Below are 22,667 nucleotides of genomic sequence, written 5' to 3' on the forward strand. Positions count from 1 at the left end.
TCACGAGCCTCTGTCAAACCATGTACAAGCAGAAGACCCAAGCACAGATTTTGAGCTGAGCCATACTTGCAACACACAGCCAAAGGCTAGAGCAATGCCCTGTCAGCAGTCAGCCAGGAAATAATGCAGAAGTGATTGTAGCAGGAAGTTTTATTATGGTTCAAACTAAAGCAGAAAACTGCCCATTAACTTTTTATTAGATACTGGAAACCCACTGCCATGTTAGAAGGTGTTAGAAACCTGCCTTGGGTCTGCATGTCTAAGATCCTAAAAATAGTATCTGAGCCATTAATTACAGATTCTGTCTCCCAGACACCACTCCTGAGCTGCTTCTTGTTCATCCTCCTGCACCACACTGAGATGCTGGCAAAAGGGGTCAATGAGTGGTAGGACTGGCACAGTCATTGCTACAGCAAATGAAGACAAAAAGCCATAGAAAAAATTTGGTTTACAGTTTTACAAACACCATTAGCTTGCAGTTAGCTTGAGATTTTATGAGGTAAACTGTTTCAGACACATTTTGAAATGGACAGATATTTTAAGCGTTATGGCTAGAGTAAACTTCTGGATTGAGAACAATTTTTATAGCATCCTGTTTACATTGGAGTGTACCTTATCAGGATCTGTAGGTGCTGTGAGAGAGAACTAGAGCAAAACCAGCATCCTGTTCTGGGGCAGAGGCTTCTCCAGCTCCCCCATATAGTTGGTGCTTCCTCTGAACCCTCCACTACTGGGGGACAAGGAACCATCATGCGAAACAGCAGGGCCCTGCTTCTCTCCAGCTCTTTTGAATTAAGTCCTTCAGCGAGGGGTCTTGCAGAAGCCATCTGAAGATGACATCCTCCAATACAAAGACAGCTCGAAAGAGTGCAAGTGCATATTTCACACCCACGTGAAATTGTCAGTGTGTCATAGCTTCTCCAAAACCACTGCTGCCTTCCACCCACTGAAAAACTCACTTGTCTCTGCCTGTACACAAGACTCCCTCCAAGATTTCTCATTTGGGGGGAACATTACATGCTGGCATGAAGTCCAGAGCATGCCAAATGGCTGTGAATGCATAAAGACCGAGTGGTACCCTGGCAGGCTCACACAGCCCTGGGAAAGTGATGCATGGTCATGCACCCATCTCATTGCACATTCACCACCTGAAGAGGCAAGCAGGACCTTCGAGTGACAAGTCAAGAGTTTCACAAGCCAGAGAAGCCAGAGTCCCCTGAGCACCCAACACAACAACAGGGACACCAGCTCCATCAGAGCTGTGGCATCAGGGAAGCGAAACTCATTGGGCTCCTTCCAGCAAACAGGCCCGGGCTGCAGATGATCCTGCCCACAGCCAGGGCACAGACCAAAGACTGTGACACCACGTCCCAATCTGCCGCTGCTGTGACCGGTCACTCCAGCTCTGTCCCAGCTTCTGCTCAGCCCCAGACGTGCTCATGTACCCACAGCAGGTATCAGGTCACAGATTTAGGCTCCGTGTCATCAGCAAGGACCCAGCTCATACACAGGGTCTTGGAAGCTTTGTGAGGGAAAGCAGCAAAGAAAATGAGATGACAGTTTGACTGCCTCTACTTTAAACCTGTGAAAACACACAGGCGGTTATCAGCTGTGAACATGACAACCTGAAAATTCTGTGTGGGGACGGGAAAAGTACTTGCAACCAAAACCTTCAGGATGGCCCTCACTGATCAGGACAAGAAGGACAAAGGGATTTCAAATTCCCCAAATCTTACTCCCTAACTTGTATTGCTGGAGGGCCCCGGTGGCCTTTGCACACCTGCCTGAACCAATCAGAAAAAACAGAGCCTCATGATTTATGAGGCAAATCACTACCCAGGTGAAATCTCAGGCAAAGGATACCGGGTACTTCCAGTAAACTGCTTGGCACCTATCCACCTAGTAAAATAAAGCCAATGAAAAATATTTTGTGGAATACATTCAGGTGATGAATTAAGGAAACGAATCGGCTCATGAACACTGCAAATGCAAATAGAGAGGCTAAATTTATCAAGCGAATTACCCATTTGATACAGGATTAGTTACTAAGGTCTAACTTATGATTCCTTTGCTCACACTGAAGACCGCTTTAGCCCCAGTGAAGTCTGCCATATCAAGGGGAGAGGGCGATGCTTCTCCATGCCAGTACAGAAATTACAATCTCTGCTTTGGAGTTCACTCACGTATTAGTGCAGGGATCTACCTTTTTAATACAAAGCCCTTCACTCAGCCATTTACAGTTTCCAATTTGATTCCGAGCCTGGTAGATCTCTTAACAATGAATTTCCTCTGCAATTGTAATATATTTGCACGTTTATGCACAACGAGGATGCTGTGCATCCTCCTGAAGTAACAGGAGTATTAATGTAAGACAGTAGCTCTTATCCATATGTTTTGGGTATGGGGGGACAGCATTTTCGCCATCCAAGATAAAAGCAAAAAAAATGCATTAAATGTCATAACCTGGAATAGAAGGGAGAGAAATTTTTTTCAAAATGAAGCAATTTCTCTCTCTTTTTCCTAACACAACTAATATGCCTCAAAAAAAACCAAAACCAAGAACAAGGTCTTGGGCTCAGCATCCTTTCGTTAGATCTGAAAGGACATGGAGGCTAAAAGCTTGCATCTTCTATCTATCAATTGGTCTAATAAAAGTTCAAACCTGTCTTCTCTCTAACAATTTTAGCAATGTTTTAGTGAAGTAATTTTGTTATTCTGTTTAAAGTAGTAAGAATGTAATATAACCTTGAATGCTGCAGCTCCACAGTACGTACACTTTATAACATTATTTTTGGCCAAAGAACATTTTCAGAAAAAATTATTTCCCTCTCCAATCCACTGATAACAGGTGGTAGGTCTAAAAACACTTTAAGCATTACAATTTAAGATAAACTTTTCATAATATACAACAGCCACAATGAAAAATAAGCATTTGTCAAAGGTCCTTTCAAGATTATCTGTCTGACTTATTATGTAGCTGGGTACACACAGTATACAGGAGAAAGAAAAAAAAGGTATCTTTGCCTCCAGCTGGCGACTGTTTACAAATACCCTTAATTTATTTTACTCCTACAAACAGTATCCTAGAAGTGCGTATCACTGCAAGGTAAATGTTGGCAAATCTAGCTTTCCAAGGGAGACTGTTTTTATACCATTTCCTGGTCAGTCTTATAAACACATATATTTAGTAATATAAGTAATGCCTGGTACCTAAGCTCCATGCAGAGTTCTGTTAGAAGAAATTATGAATTCGCAGAGAAAAAATGGTATGAGCATCAGCTCCTTTCCTGGAAAGCTCACTGATAATACTAGTAGCAATGAATCCAGCAATGTAAGAACTACACATCTGAGCCAGAACTGCAGGCAAGGATATTTTATTTGCCTGAAAGATATGTAGCAAGACATTCCCTTGGATTAAGCAGAGAGAATTTCCCAACACAGCTGAAGGGAGAATGTCTGGGCTATCTCGTTCCACTAAGAGATACGACTCAACTGGTAAGGAGAAAAAAAACCAGTGTTTAAACAGTGATCCATCTTCAGCACCGACGGTTGGTTGTTCTACCAAAACAGTCTTCCATCCTTGCTCTTTTTCTATCAGGACATACAAAAACTCCTCAGCAAAAACCCCAGCGGTTAAACAGAAAATTCTGCGTGGAGCAGGACCCTTTACTTTCTGAACCAGTGCTTTTCTAGATGACCACTAGGATGAGATCCTAAGTCTGAGTTAAAGATTAAGTGGTGCTCCCCAGTGCAGCACCCTGGCTTTGGCTCGGGTTCTGTACAGGCTACTGATTACCAAGATTAAATCAGAAATGCTGAGACTGTGACAACTGGTCTGTTACTGAACAGCTTTGCTCCTAAGACATGAAATTACTTAGAAGTCTATATCTTCCTCCTATATATTTAAAGTTTGCAAATGACAAGGCTCTTGGCAGTTGTCTTAATACCAGTACTATTACTCGACTAATTTTTCTGGCATTCCACTCGCAAAACAGGCCTAATGATATGTTCAACTAATGGAACAATTTCCCTATATCTATATTCCACTTACTCTAATGCACTGAGGTGTAACTCTAGCTTCATTTCATTATCACTTGACTAACTCAAGCACTTGGATGTCTTTTCGGATTTATTAATGCACTGGGTTTAAAGTAATAACTATTTATGTATATAACTCCGTGAATATATTCTTCTTTCTAAGCATTTTTGTCCACATCTATTAAAGCAGACATATTTCATAATGTTTCAGAATGTGAGACACTTTAAAAATGTCTCGATGTTTTTTTCTCTAAGCTTAAAGCAATATCTCAGTGTTATTCTCTCTTGTGAGTGTTCAAATAGTGTCCTATCAATTTAAATTTAGGGCAAGTCTATTCTTAAAGACTCCCATTTCACTCCATTAATAGATTCACTTAAAAACAAAACTATAACACCAGACTTTTGGCAATTCCTTTCACAGTCTAAATAGCAGGAATTTATTGCCAAAGGTAGAGATAGTTGCTAATTCCTTGACACAGAGCCATGTTGACTAAGTTCTCTGTGCAAGAAACCAGTCCTACAGAGAAACGGAATATCCCTCCAGCAGGAGAAGCTACTGATAACTCATCAAAGTCTACTATGTTAAATCCGGGTGGCAATTCACAAGAAACCAGGAAAAAGGAACAAACAGCAGATGCAGACATGATGGTTCTCTGGAGATCACCATCTGGACCTTCAACTGATGTTCCCACCAGTAGGCTACAGGCAATTTAGGATGGGGTTGACTTCAGCTGACATCTGTTGAAGAGGTGGTACCCTGTGAAAAAGTATCAAGATGGCAAAGTAAGCCTGAGACTGTGCACTAATTTTTAGGGCACTCCTCTGAGAGAGACAGCTACTGATCATTTCTCCAGGGACACTTACGGAGACTCATTTGAGCAGCACTCATCGCCTCTCCCTGTCTCCTCATAAGCTGAAGATCTAAGTGACTCCTACAAGGACATACCAAACATCCATGGTGATATAAGATATTAAAATCAGATCTCCTGAATCACTAACCACTGCCCTGATCACAGGAAATCCCTCACTGAGTCAGGGATCAAGCTTCAGGTGCAAAACTGGTTCCTTTTAAAGCTCTAGCTCACCAGCCAGTAGGCGGTCAGGTCCTTCTGCAAACCACCATCATTAAGGCATATCAACTGGTATTCAGAATCATTAGTTATGAGAAACGTGCAGCAGGGAGACTATGAAAATTGGTCCTGAGATCTTTTAGCAATCTATACCAAATTTGCTGTTTGCTGAGAACTAAAACATCTTTCTCTGGACAGTTGTCTGTGGATCAGCGGGATCAGCTTTTTGCATAGTCACATAGTCGCAAACCACTGGATTTGCTGCACCTTATAGGGTTCCCACCATGACCATCTTTCTATGGTCACATATCACATTGCCAGTTTTAATTCAAGCAAGAAAAACCTGTCAAAACTTTCTATGCATGAGAATAAACATACTTTTAGAACTACGGTACAACTGATCATCTACCTAACATGGCATAATGCAATTCTAAGTCTTTATATAACATGACATCCAACCACACAGGTTCTCTGAAGAGAGGAGTTCAACAATGACAGATTTTGAAAACCCCAGAAAAGAAATAAATCTCCCATGTTCCTCTGTTTTCCCCTTTGGGCTTACCATGCTTCAGCTCTGTAGCATCTTCTTGACTCTCAGGCTTTCAAACCCACGTGGGTTTTACAACAACAATACCAGACTTTAATCCATTATTTCAAAGACCTTAATGATGAAGGTGAGCATTAATACTCTAATTTGTTGACAAACTGACACTATAGTCTACTCTGGCTTAATGTGAAGGACAGGGACAGAGCCAGAGTACAGCCACTTTATCCTATGTGTTGGGGTACACTGGCCAAAAAAATAAAATCACACAATGAATGGATTAGACACCAATGCAGCCTTTGGAATGCATGCTCAATGTGTTCCAGACAAAAATATTATTAAGCAGTTAGACACCATTCTGTGCCACCTGAATAATTCAATAGGTCTTTACATTTCAGCTGCCAGTCATTGCAAACTGGAGATTACAAAGTCGTCTATGAAAAGCTTTGTTCTAGTGAGATGAAACAGAAACATCACCATTTCCATGCTACCAGCCAAAGCAAAAGGCAAAAAACCACTGTGGCTACTGTGACAACACAGTGCTGTAGAATTAACAGAGACTCACAATACACCAAAGCTCTGCTTCCTATTACTCAAAGACCCTTTCCACTAAACAGACAGCGTGGGGATTATTTAATTGACTGCCACTTCTGAAATGGGGGGATAAAACAAAATACTAAAATCCAGATCATGTCACATATTGTAGGACTGATATCATAGAAAGCAAAATAAAATGGGAGAAGGTTAGGGTTGATAAAGATATGGAGCACAGACTTCTAATGATATATGATAAAAATAAATCACAGACACATGGGGGCAGGGGAGCGGGATTAACAAATTTACTATCCACCAGGTTTTCTTAAATTCTAGAAAGTAACCTCCTGTGTGAAACATAAGATGAATGGCTAACATTTCCCAAGTGCTCCAGTGAGAGCCATCTTTCTCCCATTCATTCTTGCACAGGGACAGCTCAAGTTTAAAGTTCTCATTCAGACACAGTTGGGCTCTAACCCCTGCGGTATCTTTTCAGACCCAGAGAAACCCCACCAGCATCATTAATGAAAGAGCAAAGCATGCACAAAGTGCATGGAAAAGCAATATACACTGGGAGCTATACACATTAGTGCAAATAATTTTCTTCTCACAGTCAAGAGAGCCAGCGCCATGGCCCAGGTTTCTGGAGGAGATAAGAATACAGCAGAGAACGAAGCAACTGGCTGTACTGAGAATGCAAAAGTGGGCCTTGATTTTGCAAAAGCAGTATCACAAGTAGTTCTGCTGGTTCCCAAATTTTAAATGTCTGCATTTGTCCAGGATCAGAACCTCTCTGTGCAGCTGATCTTTAAAGAAAGTTCACATTTTAATATTTGGCTTAGCCAGAGAAAGAAGAAAGGACACCAACTGTTGTCTTTTTGCTGCATCATATTTTAAAATCAGACGGCACTCGATTAGCATACCTACCTAGAGGGAAAAACTCGCCCATTTTCTTCTTGAAAATTTTGTAGTCAACCTCCAAGAAGACGCAGAAGATGATACGATCCACCTGTAAGAAACAAAATTATTCACAGTGAAATGATGGCAATCATGAACACTGGCAATAATAAAAGCAAAGACACTTTAAAGCCAACACGCTTTTATGCTCCAGGCAAGAAAGGAAACATCACAAGGAGGCATGTTTTGACTTTATAGTGCATCTGTGTTGTAATTTCTAAAATAACATTTGCAATCGCAGCTCACAACTGTATTCTTTGTTAACTGCCTCCTGTTTACGCAAACTACTCTTGAGCACAGTATAAATGACTTTTGGCATTCTAGATGAGTCCTGGGATGCAATGTTTGATGAAAAAGTCACATGGGGGGCTTTAATAAGCATACAAAAGAGTAAACGGACAAGGAAAGAGCTCTTTTTCCAATCCTTGTCCGACAAGCCTATTTGCAAAACCATTTAGTATTTTAAAATGGCTTTAAAAGGTTTCATGTGGCTTTAATTTACATGAAACCACTTACTCTTGCTATAATACAAGCAGAATGCAGCAAAAACAAAAGCTGATTAGATGACAGGTAGCACACAGGGTAAATAAAACATTTAATATGCCATCTACTTAGCAAGGTTGAGAATATCAATGAAACCACAGCCCATAATGTATGTGCTACCCACCAATGATTTCAAATAAATTGTTTGGGAGATCATTGTATGTGAAAGGCTTTTCTAAAAGAGACCAAATAAAAAGCCAAACAAAATTAAAATGAGAATTCCAGAGCCTTTAAGACTGAAAAACACCCACGCTGGACTTCACTCTAGCCTTGCTATTTCTTTACCTGTTTGCATAGCCCAGTACAAATTGCCTCCGCAACCAAAACCCAGCACCAGGAGGGAGCTCTGGAAGTCAAAAAGACCCTCCCACGGCTGAGCTGAGGGACCTGCAACCTGATAATCAAGTTTTTCTCTAAGTGCACGAGAGCTTAACCAGTAAAGGATGAAACCCAAGCAAAGGAAAATCAGCATTTTGGCTGGCATTACGCTCTCCTCGCGTCTCCACGGGCAATGAGCCGATGAGCTGTAGCAGAGCTCCTCAAGAGCACCTTCGCACATGCAAGGAAACGCACCAGTCTCACCCCCCACAGGGAGACCAGCGGGAGGAGCGCTCTCAAAAAAATGCCTTCTTTCCCTTATCTTCAGTAGAAAATGCTGTCCTTTTGCTAGAGCTGCTTTTTGAAGCGAAGTACAAGTCATGGCTTCAAAGACACCATTATGTCGAGCAGCTCAGGACATCATTTTAAAGCTCATTTTGGAGCAGCCTGGTAGAATACAGAAGGAAAGCGCTTGTAGTTGCTAACAAGGACATCTCTGAATCAAAGCTGCCTACAAAACCTGAAAGAGCAAACTAGGGGGGAAATAGAAGACTGAAGGTCCAGGTGATGTGGGTGTTAAGGAAGAAAGAGGCTTGTGAGCAGGACAGAAAGCAGCAGGGCAGAGCCGGGGCGGCCGCTGCTTGCCGGGGAAGCACAGGGGCAGATTCGTAAGCCAAAAAACCGCCTGTTGCTGCCTGCTTGTGTGATGTTCACAGAAATAAGCCGCTCTGTGCATCCCTCGTAAACAGACCAGGCTAGACCTTAAAAATATGCCGGGCCATGTCATCAGCTTCTCTTCACAAGGGATATAATAAAGAACCGAAATACCGATTGAGTGCTCAAGCCCAAAAGCCATACTCATCTGTGCACTCACAAGTTTATAATGCAAAGCACCGGCAGCAAGTGGTGTCACATTTTACCTATATCAGAGTTTCCACCTAAGTAAAGTTGTGTCTTTTCAGGAAGGAAGCTTTAGACAGTGAATGCTTAAATTACATTTATTGTGAAAATTGTTTTAGGATAGTGCTGGGGTGATGCCAGATTGTCGTCTTCGATCTCTGCCTCCTGAGCAGAGCAGATATTCAAGCATCACAGTGATAGGCCAAATAGGAGAACCAGGACAGACAAAAGACCAAGGATGGAAACTTATAAACCACAGGAGGGATTACATTACCATGCAGAGAAATTCTGAGTTGTCTTGCTCTTTCTATAGTCTCACATCCTTTGCTGTAAACAATACAGACATTTCCCTCATTTTATACAGTACAACTTCTCAAGGTGTTCCATTTACTTTTATTTATTCTGAGCAGTGAACAATGATAAAACTTCTGCAGTACTGATAATTTCTACTACTTCTAATATAATTCCTTAATTTAAAGATAGGGAATCTCTCTAGAAATGCCAGACTTTAAAAATTTCTAGCCTCCTGACTGTACACATCCTATATATAAAACTATTCAATTTCTTCTTCCTGTGAGAAAAAGTGCTCTATTTTTAAGTATGCATAAGATATTGTGATGACAGCTGAAATCCTGTGTTTATCTGATTGAATGGCATGTGTTGGCAGATAGTAAACCTGAAATTAAACCATATTCTATCATCCTGCCAGTCACTGACTATTTTATCTAACATCCCCGGCTAAAATAACTGGAAATCAGGTATAGAAAGTAACTCCTGTCCCCACCGTTCCCATTCCAGCTACAATAAGGAAAGGTTTAATCCAAGCGACTCCAAACCTCACAAAAGCTCGGCAGGCCTTTTGGGATGCACGCTTAGGAAAGCCGCTCCTTATTCAAAGAAGAAATCTCTCCTCTCATGTGGCTAGGAAATGCCAACTCGATTTTAGACATTTCATGTCGCCCCTTAGAGAGGGCAGGGAGTATCTCCAGGGACCCCCCCGAGGGTGCCCAAAGAGCCCCCGGCGCCTTTTGTAGATGCCCGTCTCCTCCACAGCTGACCAAGCACCACTCGACTGCAGCAGAAGTTTAAAGGAGCTGCAAGTTGAAGGTATTAAAGCTCATCCTTGATCGACAGCTCTTTTTTAGAGGCCGGTATTAAAAATCAACCATCCCCTGTCACAGCCTGATTAAATTCTGCTCGCTTCGCAGCTATGAATAGGTGGATCAAAGAACCCCCAAATCAAGAGCACCGCAACGCAGGAAGAAGGGAGTTAAATTGCATGAGCTGTTCGCTTAGTAGGCAGCTTCACGGCCCAGGCTGCACACACATTAATTTATTTAGATATATTTTCCTTTATTTTTTTCTTCTTTCCTTGGGCCTTTCTCTCTTTGCCAGGCTCCATTTAATTTTGAGAGGGATACCTTCCTAGCGGCTTTGCTAGCCGCACCTGATAAGGTTCAGCGAACTTCTGGGGCTCTGCACGGCTCACAGGGCTCAGGCTGTTCTGCAGCGGAACAGACCCAGAGTCAGTCATTAACACCAGGATTTTACAACGATACAGCCACATCTCATGAACTGCAACCCTCTCCACTGGGTATAAAAATACTCTTGGTCTTAATAGCAGCAGCGTTGATCTTAATACAAAGAAGCTAGCAACAAAAATTTCCTGCTGTTTTTTGTTCAGTGGGGATTTGTTTGTTTTCTTCCCCTGGTGAATTTGGGAGCACTTTGCATCTAGTGAGTTTTAAGTTTATTGGTGGGTTAATGCACCCTGGGTTAGTTCACTCATAGACCACTAATGGTCTAGAAGAAGCTCCATGGGAGGTTGGGTGAGTGGTCAGGGACTGCTCTGTCACCACACCATGGAACGGTGAAAAGACAAGAGCCTGCTGACACTTTTGGGCGACTTTACATTCTTTTTTTTATGGATCCTTTGAGCAGGAAAAAAGCCCTGCCTTCCCAGCAAACTAGAAGTAGCCACCATGTTCCCCAAAGGACCCTTCCCTCGTGGGTGAGGACGCCACATGTCTAAGCACACATCTGCATGTGCAGCCACCAATGCAGGAGGCGTTCATACTCTACAGCTGTACTTATAGAGACATTTTCGATCCTAAAATGTACTTTTTTATCTCAGCTCTTTTGCTGTGGCATTTGGCAGGCTGTCCAGTTCCTCTGACTTAGTTTCCCTCTGTTCAGGGGACAGTAGTGCTCAGCTGTGCTCCAAAGAAGTATTGCCAAGCACCATCTGCAGGACATGCCAAACTGTCACATGTATAGCTGTACGTGTACCCAGGTACCAAGCTGCGTATTATCAAGCACAGATTTGAAGCAGAAAACAGATCAAAAGACATTCTAGACTATTTTATCTAATGAGTGTTTCGATGTCATTGCCACCTCGTGTCTAACAAAATAACAACTTGCAATGAAAATAAACCCAACTGCATTTCAGCAATCCCAAGGATTTCATGTGAATCCCCAGTGCCAAGACACTTACCCAGCAGGCAGCGACTGCTTTTTATTACATGTGACAAGAAGTTTCATCATAATTTACATCTTACCAGAAAATACACAATAGAAAAACAATGTGAATTGCAAAAACTGTTTCCCAACCCCAAATCAAATTAATGGTAACAAGCAACAAAGACAATGAAGCAGTTTTCTGCTCTTTGTATGCATCGCAAATCCCTTTTATGAAACACCCTTGCCTGATCCCACCAGGACATATTGTCATAAGGCGATGGTGAACACCAGAAGCTTGCTGTAACATTCCTAGTTTATCAAAAATTCTGTGGACTTAATTCAAAACTCACTGAAGCCAAACAGAGGCTTTTTATTGACTTCAGTGTGCTTGGATTGGCGCCTATACTCCGTAATGACAGAAATAACATTTGCCTCTTTAAGAATTCTTCTGATATTCAAATTTCATTCTGATATTCAAATTTTATTACTCTAAATCTTCAAATACTTTCTCAAACTTATCCTTAACAGTCACAGTTCAGAGCTGTCTGTACCCATTAAGTCTTGATTACTGTGTCTGTAAGGAAGCAGTCCTGAACCTTCAACTGTTCCAAAATCCTATATTTTCCCTCTGTTTGGACTGCAGCTGCTCAGGCAATCCTGTTGGCTCTCACTACCTGACAAGAATTCCCTGATAGAGACCAGAGGGAACAAGGCCACCTAAGTCAGGTTTCCAAGGCATGCCCTCCTGGAATCAAAATCTTAATTGTGGGAAGCAAAGAATAAGGAGGAAGAGATTTTTAATGCACCGCAGGATCAGGCTACAAGTGTCCTAGCAGGTCCCTGCACATGGTAAAATTTCTTCTATTCTGCAGCAAAGGCTCACTTTGCTGTTCTAAGTCCACATCTCTCTATCTTCAGGGACACCATTTTCCACCTCCCTCTTTTCTAGTTTTCTGCCAGAGCTCCTCCCTGCCCAGCACCGAGCTGACACCTTGAACTGACGACAGGCAGAGGTACACTTCAAAGAGAACGACATCTGTTTCTGTCCCCTTCAAGTACCGGTAAACGATGTTCTTGATGCCGACAGTCCCCCTTCGGCCTATCCTCTGCCCAACCTGATCCTCCAGTAATCCTATTGCAACCAACTAACAGATGGAAATACCAGCTTTGTAAAATAACACAGGCATCTGACTTATCCCTTGCAGCAGCCATGATCCACTTTGCCAGAGGCACTGCTTTCCTGAGCACCGTGCACATCTGGCCAGCTGTCCAGACAGGAGTCTGCCCGACTGCAAACAAAGAGCAGAGAGCACTGCACCCAAACTGGGAATGAGCCATGGTCAAAGACAGAAGTTTTCACATTCTCCTTCCAAAGGTGAATGATTCAGGCCCTATAAAAACTATCCATTTCACAGCACTGTAAATTAAAATTCAGCCTTCAGGCTTATTAATTTCACAGAAATCACTAAAGCATAGAGTCTAGTTCTGTCTGCGCCTTTCAGCATGACATCACGGTCTATAATTGCAGAATTACTCTCAGAAAGAACTTCAGTCAAGTATTTATGGAAAATACAAAGCTTCGGTGCCACATCCATCCTCTTAACAAGATTTAAGCGGGGCAGGTGTGTCAGACTGGTGATACAGTGAATTTGACAATCAATGAACTGTGTGATGATGTCCACAAAGCAATTCACCCAGCCTTAAGATCTTTACACCTGGCCCAGCTTCAAATCCACTGCAGACCTGAGCCAAAACACACTCCTGTTTATTGAACTTGCAGCCACCCCAAGGAGCCCAGCTTTAGGCTGACATGCCATCTCTAGATCATCCCTCAGTCCCGCTGGTGGAGGGAGAATGACATACTCTCTGAGGAAAAAGGACTTGGATTTTCATGGATTAGAGTCCTGAGATTCTTTGAATCCAAAGCAAAAAATCTAAATAAAAATCCACATTACCATGAACCTCCTGCAAGTACTGGTATTAATGGAACGTTACGATATCGCATCAAGAGCAAATACCCGCTGAGGACCAGCTGTGAAAAAGCAACTCTTACTTAAACTATCGTATTGCTTAGGCAGTCATTGAAAGAAAAAATGATATGAAACATACGAATTATAAAATGATCTATGCTTATCAGAAATAAGAGTGGAATGTTTTCTGTGGTGGTCTTACTGAAGTTAAAAAACAGAAACAGAAAGTTATTATTAGTGATTTAATACCCTGCTTCATGATGGGATGCTTACTTTGCTAGGAGAGATAATTAAACGTCCAAAGGCAATTTAAAAATGAAACAAACCAAACAAAACCACAAGAACAACAAAACAAACAAAAACCCCCATAACAACAAAAAAACCCAGAAATTTATTACAAGTTTAAAATATTAACACAAACAACATCCCAAAGGAACAGTACGCTATACTTTGCAGCAATCCCTGCCTCTAAAACAAAAAGCAGTAGCAACACACTTAGCAACGAAACTCCAGATAAACGTAAAACACGGTCAGAATGTCTCTCCCTGTCTACTGTGCCTGTTCCTACAGCTCTGCTTGTATTCAATGGACGAGGGCAAATCACTCCCTGTATCACTGCCAGACATACGACCACAGTTATCGCTAGAGCGCAAGCCTATCTCCATGTGTCTGAAACACATTAAAAACCATAACACTTTCCAGCGGAGAAGCACTTTCACCCTCGGATCTCAAACACAGGTCGGCATTACAGTTTTGTGATAGTTCCGATAGATCTCTGCCTCCAGGTGGAGATTTGATGTGCCCAAGGTCACAGAGAACAAGAGGAGCAGAACTAGACCAGGACCCTGGGATTTTTTTCTCCTGTTCTCTCTCAAGCAAAAAATACTACAGGGGAAAAAAAATATCCTATCAGTGGTCACAAGCTTCACTGTACACCACCAGTTGTCTTCTGGCATAGCCTTTCAATGTACTCATGTACTGTGAGAATCAATAACAATAACTCGTTTTCCCTAATACATCGGTTATTTTTTAAAGGTTACTTATTTTCCTTCAGACAATCCACTCTGTGCCTTCTATACCTTTTTAATAGAGTGTATTGTTCAAGGACAGGTAGAGCTTTCCCTTTTGGGCCTGGTGACTCTTTGTGCTGAGCTGTTGTTTCTTTGTGTGTGAACAAATCACCTGCCAGACGAGCAGAGTGGCTGTCCTAAAGAAGCAATCTGGATCTAAAATAAGAAATTATGACAAAGTTTTCTGGGGAATTTACAAATGGTCAGCAACAAAATTGTATGTGTCCCAGTTACTTACATATTGCATGCTTATATAACAAATAAGACATGATAGTCTGGTAGTGCTAATATAGACACAGACAGACTAAAGAATAACTAGTAGTTAATAGTCCACGTGTGGGTTGTTGCCCAACAACTTAAAGTTTTTCAGTTTCCTAAGGGTGAAAAAACCTGTAAAATCAGCCCAGGATTTAAGGCAATGTCACAGTATATTTCTTTTGATGGTCACTAAAACTTGTCAGGAAAGGGGCAAGAGAGTAGTTTAAAAATGCATTTGTTTTTACCAAGATATCCATCAATCTGCACAATTCACTTTTATGCCACACAAACACAATGACATAAAGCCCATTAATCTTTTCCAGCTTAATACCTACTGTCCTTTGAAGACACATGTTTGGAATATCTGAAGGCGACCTCCATTTTTCACAGTTACCAGTCATAGGGCAGCTGACACAGCCAAGATAATCCTGTATTCAGCGAAACTGGGGGAATGAATGGATTCTGATGAATGTAATTTGCTATCTCAGTGACAAATGGCAAATGTGAAGAGAGGGTACGCATGCAAATATAACTGCGTTAAATAAGGGCTTGTGAAGGATAGTACTCTGAAAATATCTGATCGGCAGTTTTACAACAACCACGCGTTTTTGAGGAGATAAATCGTCAGCTTACTTAAAGTTATCATTATACGCTCATTGTGGATCTCTGCTGAATAAGATGGTATTGTGGCGTACAATCAAGCAGGGGGTTGTAATCCCACAGGCCAACCTTCTGCACCACATTTTACCTCCCAATATAAATATTGCAGTATCTTTTTAGTACAATTTGGACTTAAATACCCCGAAGTTCCTAATGATTATGAGCATCCTAAGTCTGTTTGGGCATCCAGCCTATGGTAGACTAATTCTTAAAAGATGCCGTGTTCTGCTAACACCAAAAGCTCTTTGCTGGATACCCTGAGGCTGAGGTGTCACTTTGGAAAATCCTTGTATTTCTGATGTTTTTATCAGTTTTGCTGCAGTACCACGTAATATCTACCAATATAATTTCCAGCCCTTACCAGGGCCAGCAGGAGAATCAGCACCACTTGCTCACAATGCACCACTCAAGAAAAAAGAATGTGCTTGAAAATAGAAATGTAACGTCCTCCTTGCCTTCCAGGCAGGGGGTATTTGCAGTTGTGATAAACTAAGCAACAATTTTCTCACTGAGGTCGAGCAAAGGTTTTACCTCACTTTGGGGCTGGGGTGCTTCACAACTGTCGACTGCTATCACTTGGGCTTTTCATGTTATGTTCTAAATTACTGACACAGGAAAGAAATCTGGCTTGATCTTACAAAGTTGGTTTAAAATTCAACGTAAGTATTTCTATCAAAAGAGGCCAGATGACTCTCACATACAAAATTACACACGCACCTAGAACCTGGAAGGTTTCACCTCAGAAAGCCATGCAAAATACACAATTTGATGCAGAAATCCCTCAAACCTAATGCAATTGACAGCTCTGGGTATTTCCCTTCTTTGCTATCGCTTATTTAATCATCTCACCTTCATCCTACATCAAAGTTCATGTTAGTTACTCTTTATCCAAAAGCCATTGACTTCAAAGGTGTTTTGGATCAGCGCAGCCAAGCGTTTCCCACACTGGTGGGTGGATGACAGAAGCACTTTGAACACCAACATTACCTGACTACAGCTACATTCCCAAAAAATACAAGAAGTGTCATAAAAACTGCACCTTTAGGGATGAAGAGTGCTCAATTAATCTGTAGTAGCAGCACTACCACTGTGATCATCTGCAACGTATTGGAAGTTCGCCTCCCCAGCACCTCCGTATATTCTCTATTCAAGGGAAAACATAGGTATAGATAACAGTGGTGTAGAAAGTTAAAAAAAAATAAATCATAAATTGCTTTCCCAAGAATACAGGCCACATTGCATAACTTGAAACAGCTTTGAAACCACTGCTTGTACTAAAACCTGGACTGAATCTCATTTATGTAAATATTACCTTATCTCTCTCCTTGAAGAAAATGTTTTACGATTAAGTTATCTGTCATTTATAGATCAAATTAAACTCATTAATGCAAGCTATTAAAGACCATTTATAAAGGACAAGGCTGACTTTCTCAAATACTGTACGTCTCTCATTCTAATGCTAGAGATAAGCTTTTTTACCATCAGAAAAAGGCAGAAACAGGCAGAGAGGTATTCTGAAGCTATTCAGTTTCCAGCACTGCTAGAAAAAAACCACTTCCATTGTTAGGATGCTCACTCCAGTGTTATCTTCCAAAAAGGAGATCAACGCAGGATCATTCACTTACTGCATGTCAGATACATGCCAGGTAAAGTATATGGTGTTGGGGTTTTTTAAAAATCTATTTATCTCCTTCCTACACATTTTTTTCTTTATGTAGAAAGTCACTTCTTACAGTCAAAATTACAGCCTATCCATGCCTGAGATACCTAGGTAGATGCGACAAAATAATGTATGTTTTTGTTAAATAAGACAGACTGTAGAGTGGTGAGTTATTTTCACAAGATTTCACAATGGCTGATTCCCATCATCTTGAAAGAAAACAAGTCAGTAGTCTGTATGATCTCAGCGCAACGTCTGCAGTGTTTCTTGGGATTAGGAGGAACAGTAAGACAAGAAAACTGGACATAAAATACTTATTTTCTGAGAAGTCCAAGGCTTGAGCCACTGGCTGGGTCAGTTTGGGGAACAGCTGCACTTCAGCGCCTCTAGGACACTGGGACCAGTAAGGAAGATCTGTGCTTGAGAGCAGATGTGATTATAGATTTGGCATGTGGGCTTGGTCTGCGATTCAGCCAAAACAGCCCCACGTGAAAGGTCATTAAGCCAGCTTGGTACAATTGACAAATGGGTTCCATGGAGGATATTGCAACTTTAATATAGGTTATTTAAAAAAAAAGATAACCCGCTGGGATATAAATGTCAACTGTATGCCAACATTTTTCATAAGAATCAGGAAGGGAAAAAAAGAGATTAATCTCTAAAAGATCACTTTTAAATTAATTTTAATAGATGGTAATAGGCTGACAGCTCTCTGAAAATGGCCAGCAGATGTTCAGTGCTTTACCAAGTCCTGATGTCTGGCCTTAGGTATACCAGTCCCACAAAATCCATCTTCTGGCCAGTGCTGTTTCCACAGCTGGAACGCTAATGATGGCTTTTAGTGGTTTCTGACTTATACCAGTGTGTTTATTTCTGCAGTGGATCAGGGTGTACGAGCCACAGAGACGAGTAAGCACAGATTTACTTTTTATTAGAAAGGACTAGAAGATACCTTATTTATGGTACATTGCTATCTACAGATAGCCTTCGCTCTATCTGCTCATCATAAGATAAAACACATCTAAATTACTAAGATGTTGCCCAAACACTATTGAGAACATTAGCACAATTTATAGGAGCTGCTTAAATGCACTGATGAATATAAAGTCTCCAAAATAATTTATTGTCAAAATGTCAATGCTAAATGTGCAAAAATGTAACATACTTTATGCCACTAATTAACTAATGTTTGCACAGCCCTTTGAAAATGTAAAGGCACTTTGAACACTGAGAGCTAAGCAGTATTATTTTTACTCATGTGGACTCACTGTATGAATCATACACAATAATCACCTCTTCTGGAAAGTATTTTTGGTCCACAGCCAAAACCTAACCTAAGATTTGGCACTGGTGTTTCATAAAACATCTGTAAATGGTCCTGTTCGGGTTTCAGCTGGACATTTTCTGCAACACTTTCATTACTGAGTTCTTCACAATATATAATATCAGGTATAAGGTGCCTTCACTGCCTTTTAATTAACATTGCCTAGTGAGGCAGCAAACATTTTATTGTATTCTCCTCATTTTCTCAAAACATTTGAGAATGTGACTTAACTCCCTCCCTTTGATCTGTACAAGATGCAACAGGCTTAAGGATATAACACAGAACTGGGATTCCCTTTCACCTTTCTGAAAGCTGTTGCTCTCAAATTATTTTGTGATCTCCTGGTGAAAAGCATTATGTAAGAAATAGATGGTATCATCATTATCTATCCCCATGCTGTGATTTTCTCCCCTCTGATCACCCTCTGTCTGGGCTTTTTTTCTCCCCTCTTATCCTTTGTGACTGAAGAGATGCCATGACCATGACTATTCTTCCCAAGTTGAGAGCGCAGAGAACCTTCACAAGGCCACATTTTATACCTGTAAGCACATCTGTAGCTTCATCCTTGAAAAAAAAAAATAAGCTTGGCAATCCCATCCTTGCACAAAATTGCTTCTTTGTAATCACATTCATGGAGGAAATCTAAGTCTCAAATAACCAAAAAACAACACAACTTCACTATTCTCTTGTTTGGATTGCTAATAAGAACAACGATGACTTACAGCTGGCTTGAGTACCACCTGCAGTCAGGTCAGCCCCACGTTTCCAAAGGTTTTGGCTTCCTAGCTGACCCGGTGGTGATATGCTCCCATCATTGTTATAACTCTCCAATCAGGAGATATTTTATGCATGCCTTGTACTTGTTTAAACACATGTCTATCCATGTTATATATTAGTCTGTGTGGGATTAACCTAGCCAAGAATTTCTCTTCTACAAATCTGTCCGGATGTTCAGATTTAGAGAGTTTTAAAGAACTTTGTCTGTAATACACCACACCCAACTCCTATTAACCACTACCATACTAGACCCTTTATAGCTAATAAGTATATTTATTCAGCATCATTTTTCATTCTTGAACTAATGGAGAAAGAAAAACAAGGAGCAAGAAATATCTAATATGGTTAACACTGATCTACAAAGCTTGGACCTATTTTCTCCACTGGCAATAGAGAAACTAATTTAGTGACTTTTAATAAGAAAGAACAGAAAGAAAGGATATTTAAACCAAATGACTTTGAAAAGATGAAACATTTTATATTTGCAAACCACTCTGGGGCATCTTATCCATAAGGTAAACATGGTGAGATCGTATAGTGGTTCCCAGCATCGTGTGGCCTTGCAGGACCAGCATTTGCTTGGGTGCAGCTGCTGAGCCAAAGGGCGGACCGAGGCTGTCAAGAGGGAGATGAACCGCTTGGAAATATTGCTCAGCAACTGCTCTTATCCTGCCTGGCTCCATGGTGAGCTCTCAGTAGCTCCCACTCACCGAGCAACACCTTTACCTCGTTCGAGCCAGACAGAAAAAAGAAAAACACAGGGAGGGCAGAGGAGAGTTGGCTGCTGTGAATGGAGTGGGGCTGCTTTTCGTCTGGCACCTTGCTCTCCAGGTTCAGTAATTATTGCTGTTAAAAATCTGTACAGTTCAGGATTCCAGATTACTCAATGAGCTACAGACTTATATAATATTCTCGACAGCCCTTTAATTGGCTGTAGGTGAAGGAGAAACAAACAAAAAAGAATAATAGCACATCTCCTGCAAACACTGTAAATAAACTATTTCACCTAAAACAATCAACTCCAATAACAGACATGAGTCTACCAGGTGCCTCTTTTCAAGACCTCCTGCCAATTCCAGTTCTCTGACACCTCAAGCACCAAGAGGACAGGGAGTCCCTGAACCCATGGCTGGGGTAATTAGTGGCACTTGTCCCCCTTACACAGCCAGGACCTGATTAACACCTACACAGACGAGCGGCTGCATTCAGAGTCCTCACTACAGACGCAGCCTGTGAGTACTCACGGAGCATCTGCAAAGCTGATCTCAGAGCTGACTCCGGCTGATTTAGCTCCTGGCTCTGACGTGCGACAGTCTCGTGTTAAAACTCACACAGCATGTCCCTGTATTTGCATTATTTATGATTATCGCAACTAAATCATTACTTGCTGTGGATCACATAACACCCACCCAAAGCTCCACTTTCTTGTACATGGTAACTCACCAAAAGATTTCGCTCTGTAAGTACGATGTGCTCAACAACAACTTGAACACGTCTAAATCTCTGAAAAGCCAAATCAATTTTCTCACGTATTTTCTGTTGTAAAAATAAAAGCTCCAGGGCCATGATTTTTATGCCAAGTTTCAAAGCAGAATGACTGTATACAGTTAAATTACAACCCTCTAAAATGTGGATTTATAATACATATAATGGAAGTCCTATGACTATAACATTTCAAATGTGCCATTCCAACAAATGCCAGTTTTCAAGGGATGTTATATGATGTTTGAATTGACTCTTGATCCACGGCAAGATGATACTTTCTTGGGGGAGGAAGACTTTCATTATTTTCTGATTATCGTACAGAATTAAGATGGCACCTTCCTCTTAGAAGGCAACTCTGCCTACTAATAAGAGATCCCTATGGAGTGATAGATGATTGAGCTTCTGTGGAACTAAGGCAGCGCTTGGTCAGCACGTGCCTCATTCTGTCTGCAGAACTGAAAACATACTGTTGCTGTAAACACCACATTTGCAGCCTTAACCATCCAAAAAAGTCACAACAGCTTAAAAAAGATCATGGCATTTCACAAACTACTGATTGTGGGTATCTCTTCTGCCTTGTAATTTCTGAGGTTTTAGGAACTCAGGTAATGTTTTCACCTGTGTTTTCCAACTATAAAAACTGAAACATATTAAAAGCACATACATGCAATAGTTTAAAAACCAAAACGAACCAACAAAAAACAAACCGCATCTTGGATGCCTCCAAAGCTCAGGCTTTGAGGAAAAATTTCAAATATCACAGGAGCTGGCAACAATATAGACCATACTATCCATTCTTCAGGAGCACAGGAACATGAAATAACCACGACCCAGCTGAAACTCCCCGATATGATTTGCAAGGTTGCTCTGGCTCTGACCTGTTCATACTGAACTCGGTCAGGCTCCTTTGATTATGAGGGGACTTGGGTCACGCTTTCCGTGACCACTCTTGCACACTTCTGCCTCCATGGAAAAAAACAACGCTCCATATCCCTCCTGCTGTTATCTGTATATAAGCATCTCTGCATGGTTATTTCTCTTTACTGCGCTGAAAAGAGAGGCGGCGTTTTTTTGTAAAGCAGGTCATTCTCTCCTGAAACATCCAAGAAGGGGCTCTGAGGGTTTGAAGTGGCAGCAGAAGGAGCAGCTCTGGGAATGAGCTTTTTTTCTGCTGTGCTTTTTCTTAGCGTGTGCCCCAGGACATACTGCAACTTGGATCTGTATTTCTAGGCTTTGTTGCCCTGCAGAGCTTTTCCACTGGAGCCTGTAACGTGGCATCAGGGAATAACACCAATGATACAGGGGACCTGCTGCAGTGATGCTGCCAGGCACAGAGCTGCAGCTCACTCTCAAAAAGCTACCACTATCCTTTCCTTCTCTAAGAAGAAAGTGGCAAGAAAACTCCAAAATAATCTTGAGAGGATCCTGCCTTTTGCCATGGAAGCCTTCAGTGGGACTTTTCGTATGAGGTTTCAACCTGACCTGAGAAGTTCACCTGGAAAGTTAACAACTTCAAAAATATTGCCTGTTGCAAGCTCCTGGGAGAGCATGTTGTTTGATTTGAGAGGCCATGATTCGAGGTGGTGAGCGGAGAAGTGCTGCAGACAGGATTCCTTCAGCTGGGATCAGCACAACTCAAAACGAAAACCTTCGCTTTGCAGTAAACAATACAACCATGGACAGGTTTTAAAGCCTGCTACTAAACATGTTCTGGCAACAGAAAGTAGCTATCAAAAATATTTTCAATCAGAGGAACTGAAACGTGCTCTCTGTTGAAATGAGACAAGTACACAAATCGCTGGGTTTAGGAGTTTTTACTTTTTCCTTACCCCGTTGTAACACTCAGAACGGTCTACTGCCCTGTTATTCATGTTGTGTTTATTTAAAAGGTTCAATCTGCCTTAATCCAAAGCAATTTTGATTGCAAACTTTTTTTTTATCATTCTTCTATGTGCTATTCTTTCCCCTGTGAAGCCAGGCGACCGCAGCTCATCAAAAGGAAGCAAGGCGGCCTGAATTTTATCTTACTGTTATTGTGATATAGCTGCAGTGGGCAATCTGATCTCATCAAGAAACAATTGCAGTAAAGATATCTAAGT

At 41.4% G+C, this 22,667-nt stretch overlaps 1 protein-coding gene across 14 annotated transcripts in view; it reads right to left on the reverse strand.

The window, feature by feature from the left end:
- The window catches only part of MACROD2 (mono-ADP ribosylhydrolase 2), an 869,250-nt gene that overhangs the window by 81,154 nt on the left and 765,429 nt on the right, over nt 1-22,667 (reverse strand). For all 14 annotated transcript variants that reach the window (XM_065059857.1, XM_065059852.1, XM_065059851.1 and 11 more), the window contains one exon: nt 7,114-7,195. In XM_065059857.1, the coding sequence (XP_064915929.1) occupies nt 7,114-7,195 (82 nt within the window). The remainder of the gene's footprint in view (nt 1-7,113; nt 7,196-22,667) is intronic.

This window comes from Columba livia, chromosome 3 (assembly GCF_036013475.1).
Source record: "Columba livia isolate bColLiv1 breed racing homer chromosome 3, bColLiv1.pat.W.v2, whole genome shotgun sequence".
Classification (NCBI taxonomy): Eukaryota; Metazoa; Chordata; class Aves; order Columbiformes; family Columbidae; genus Columba; species Columba livia.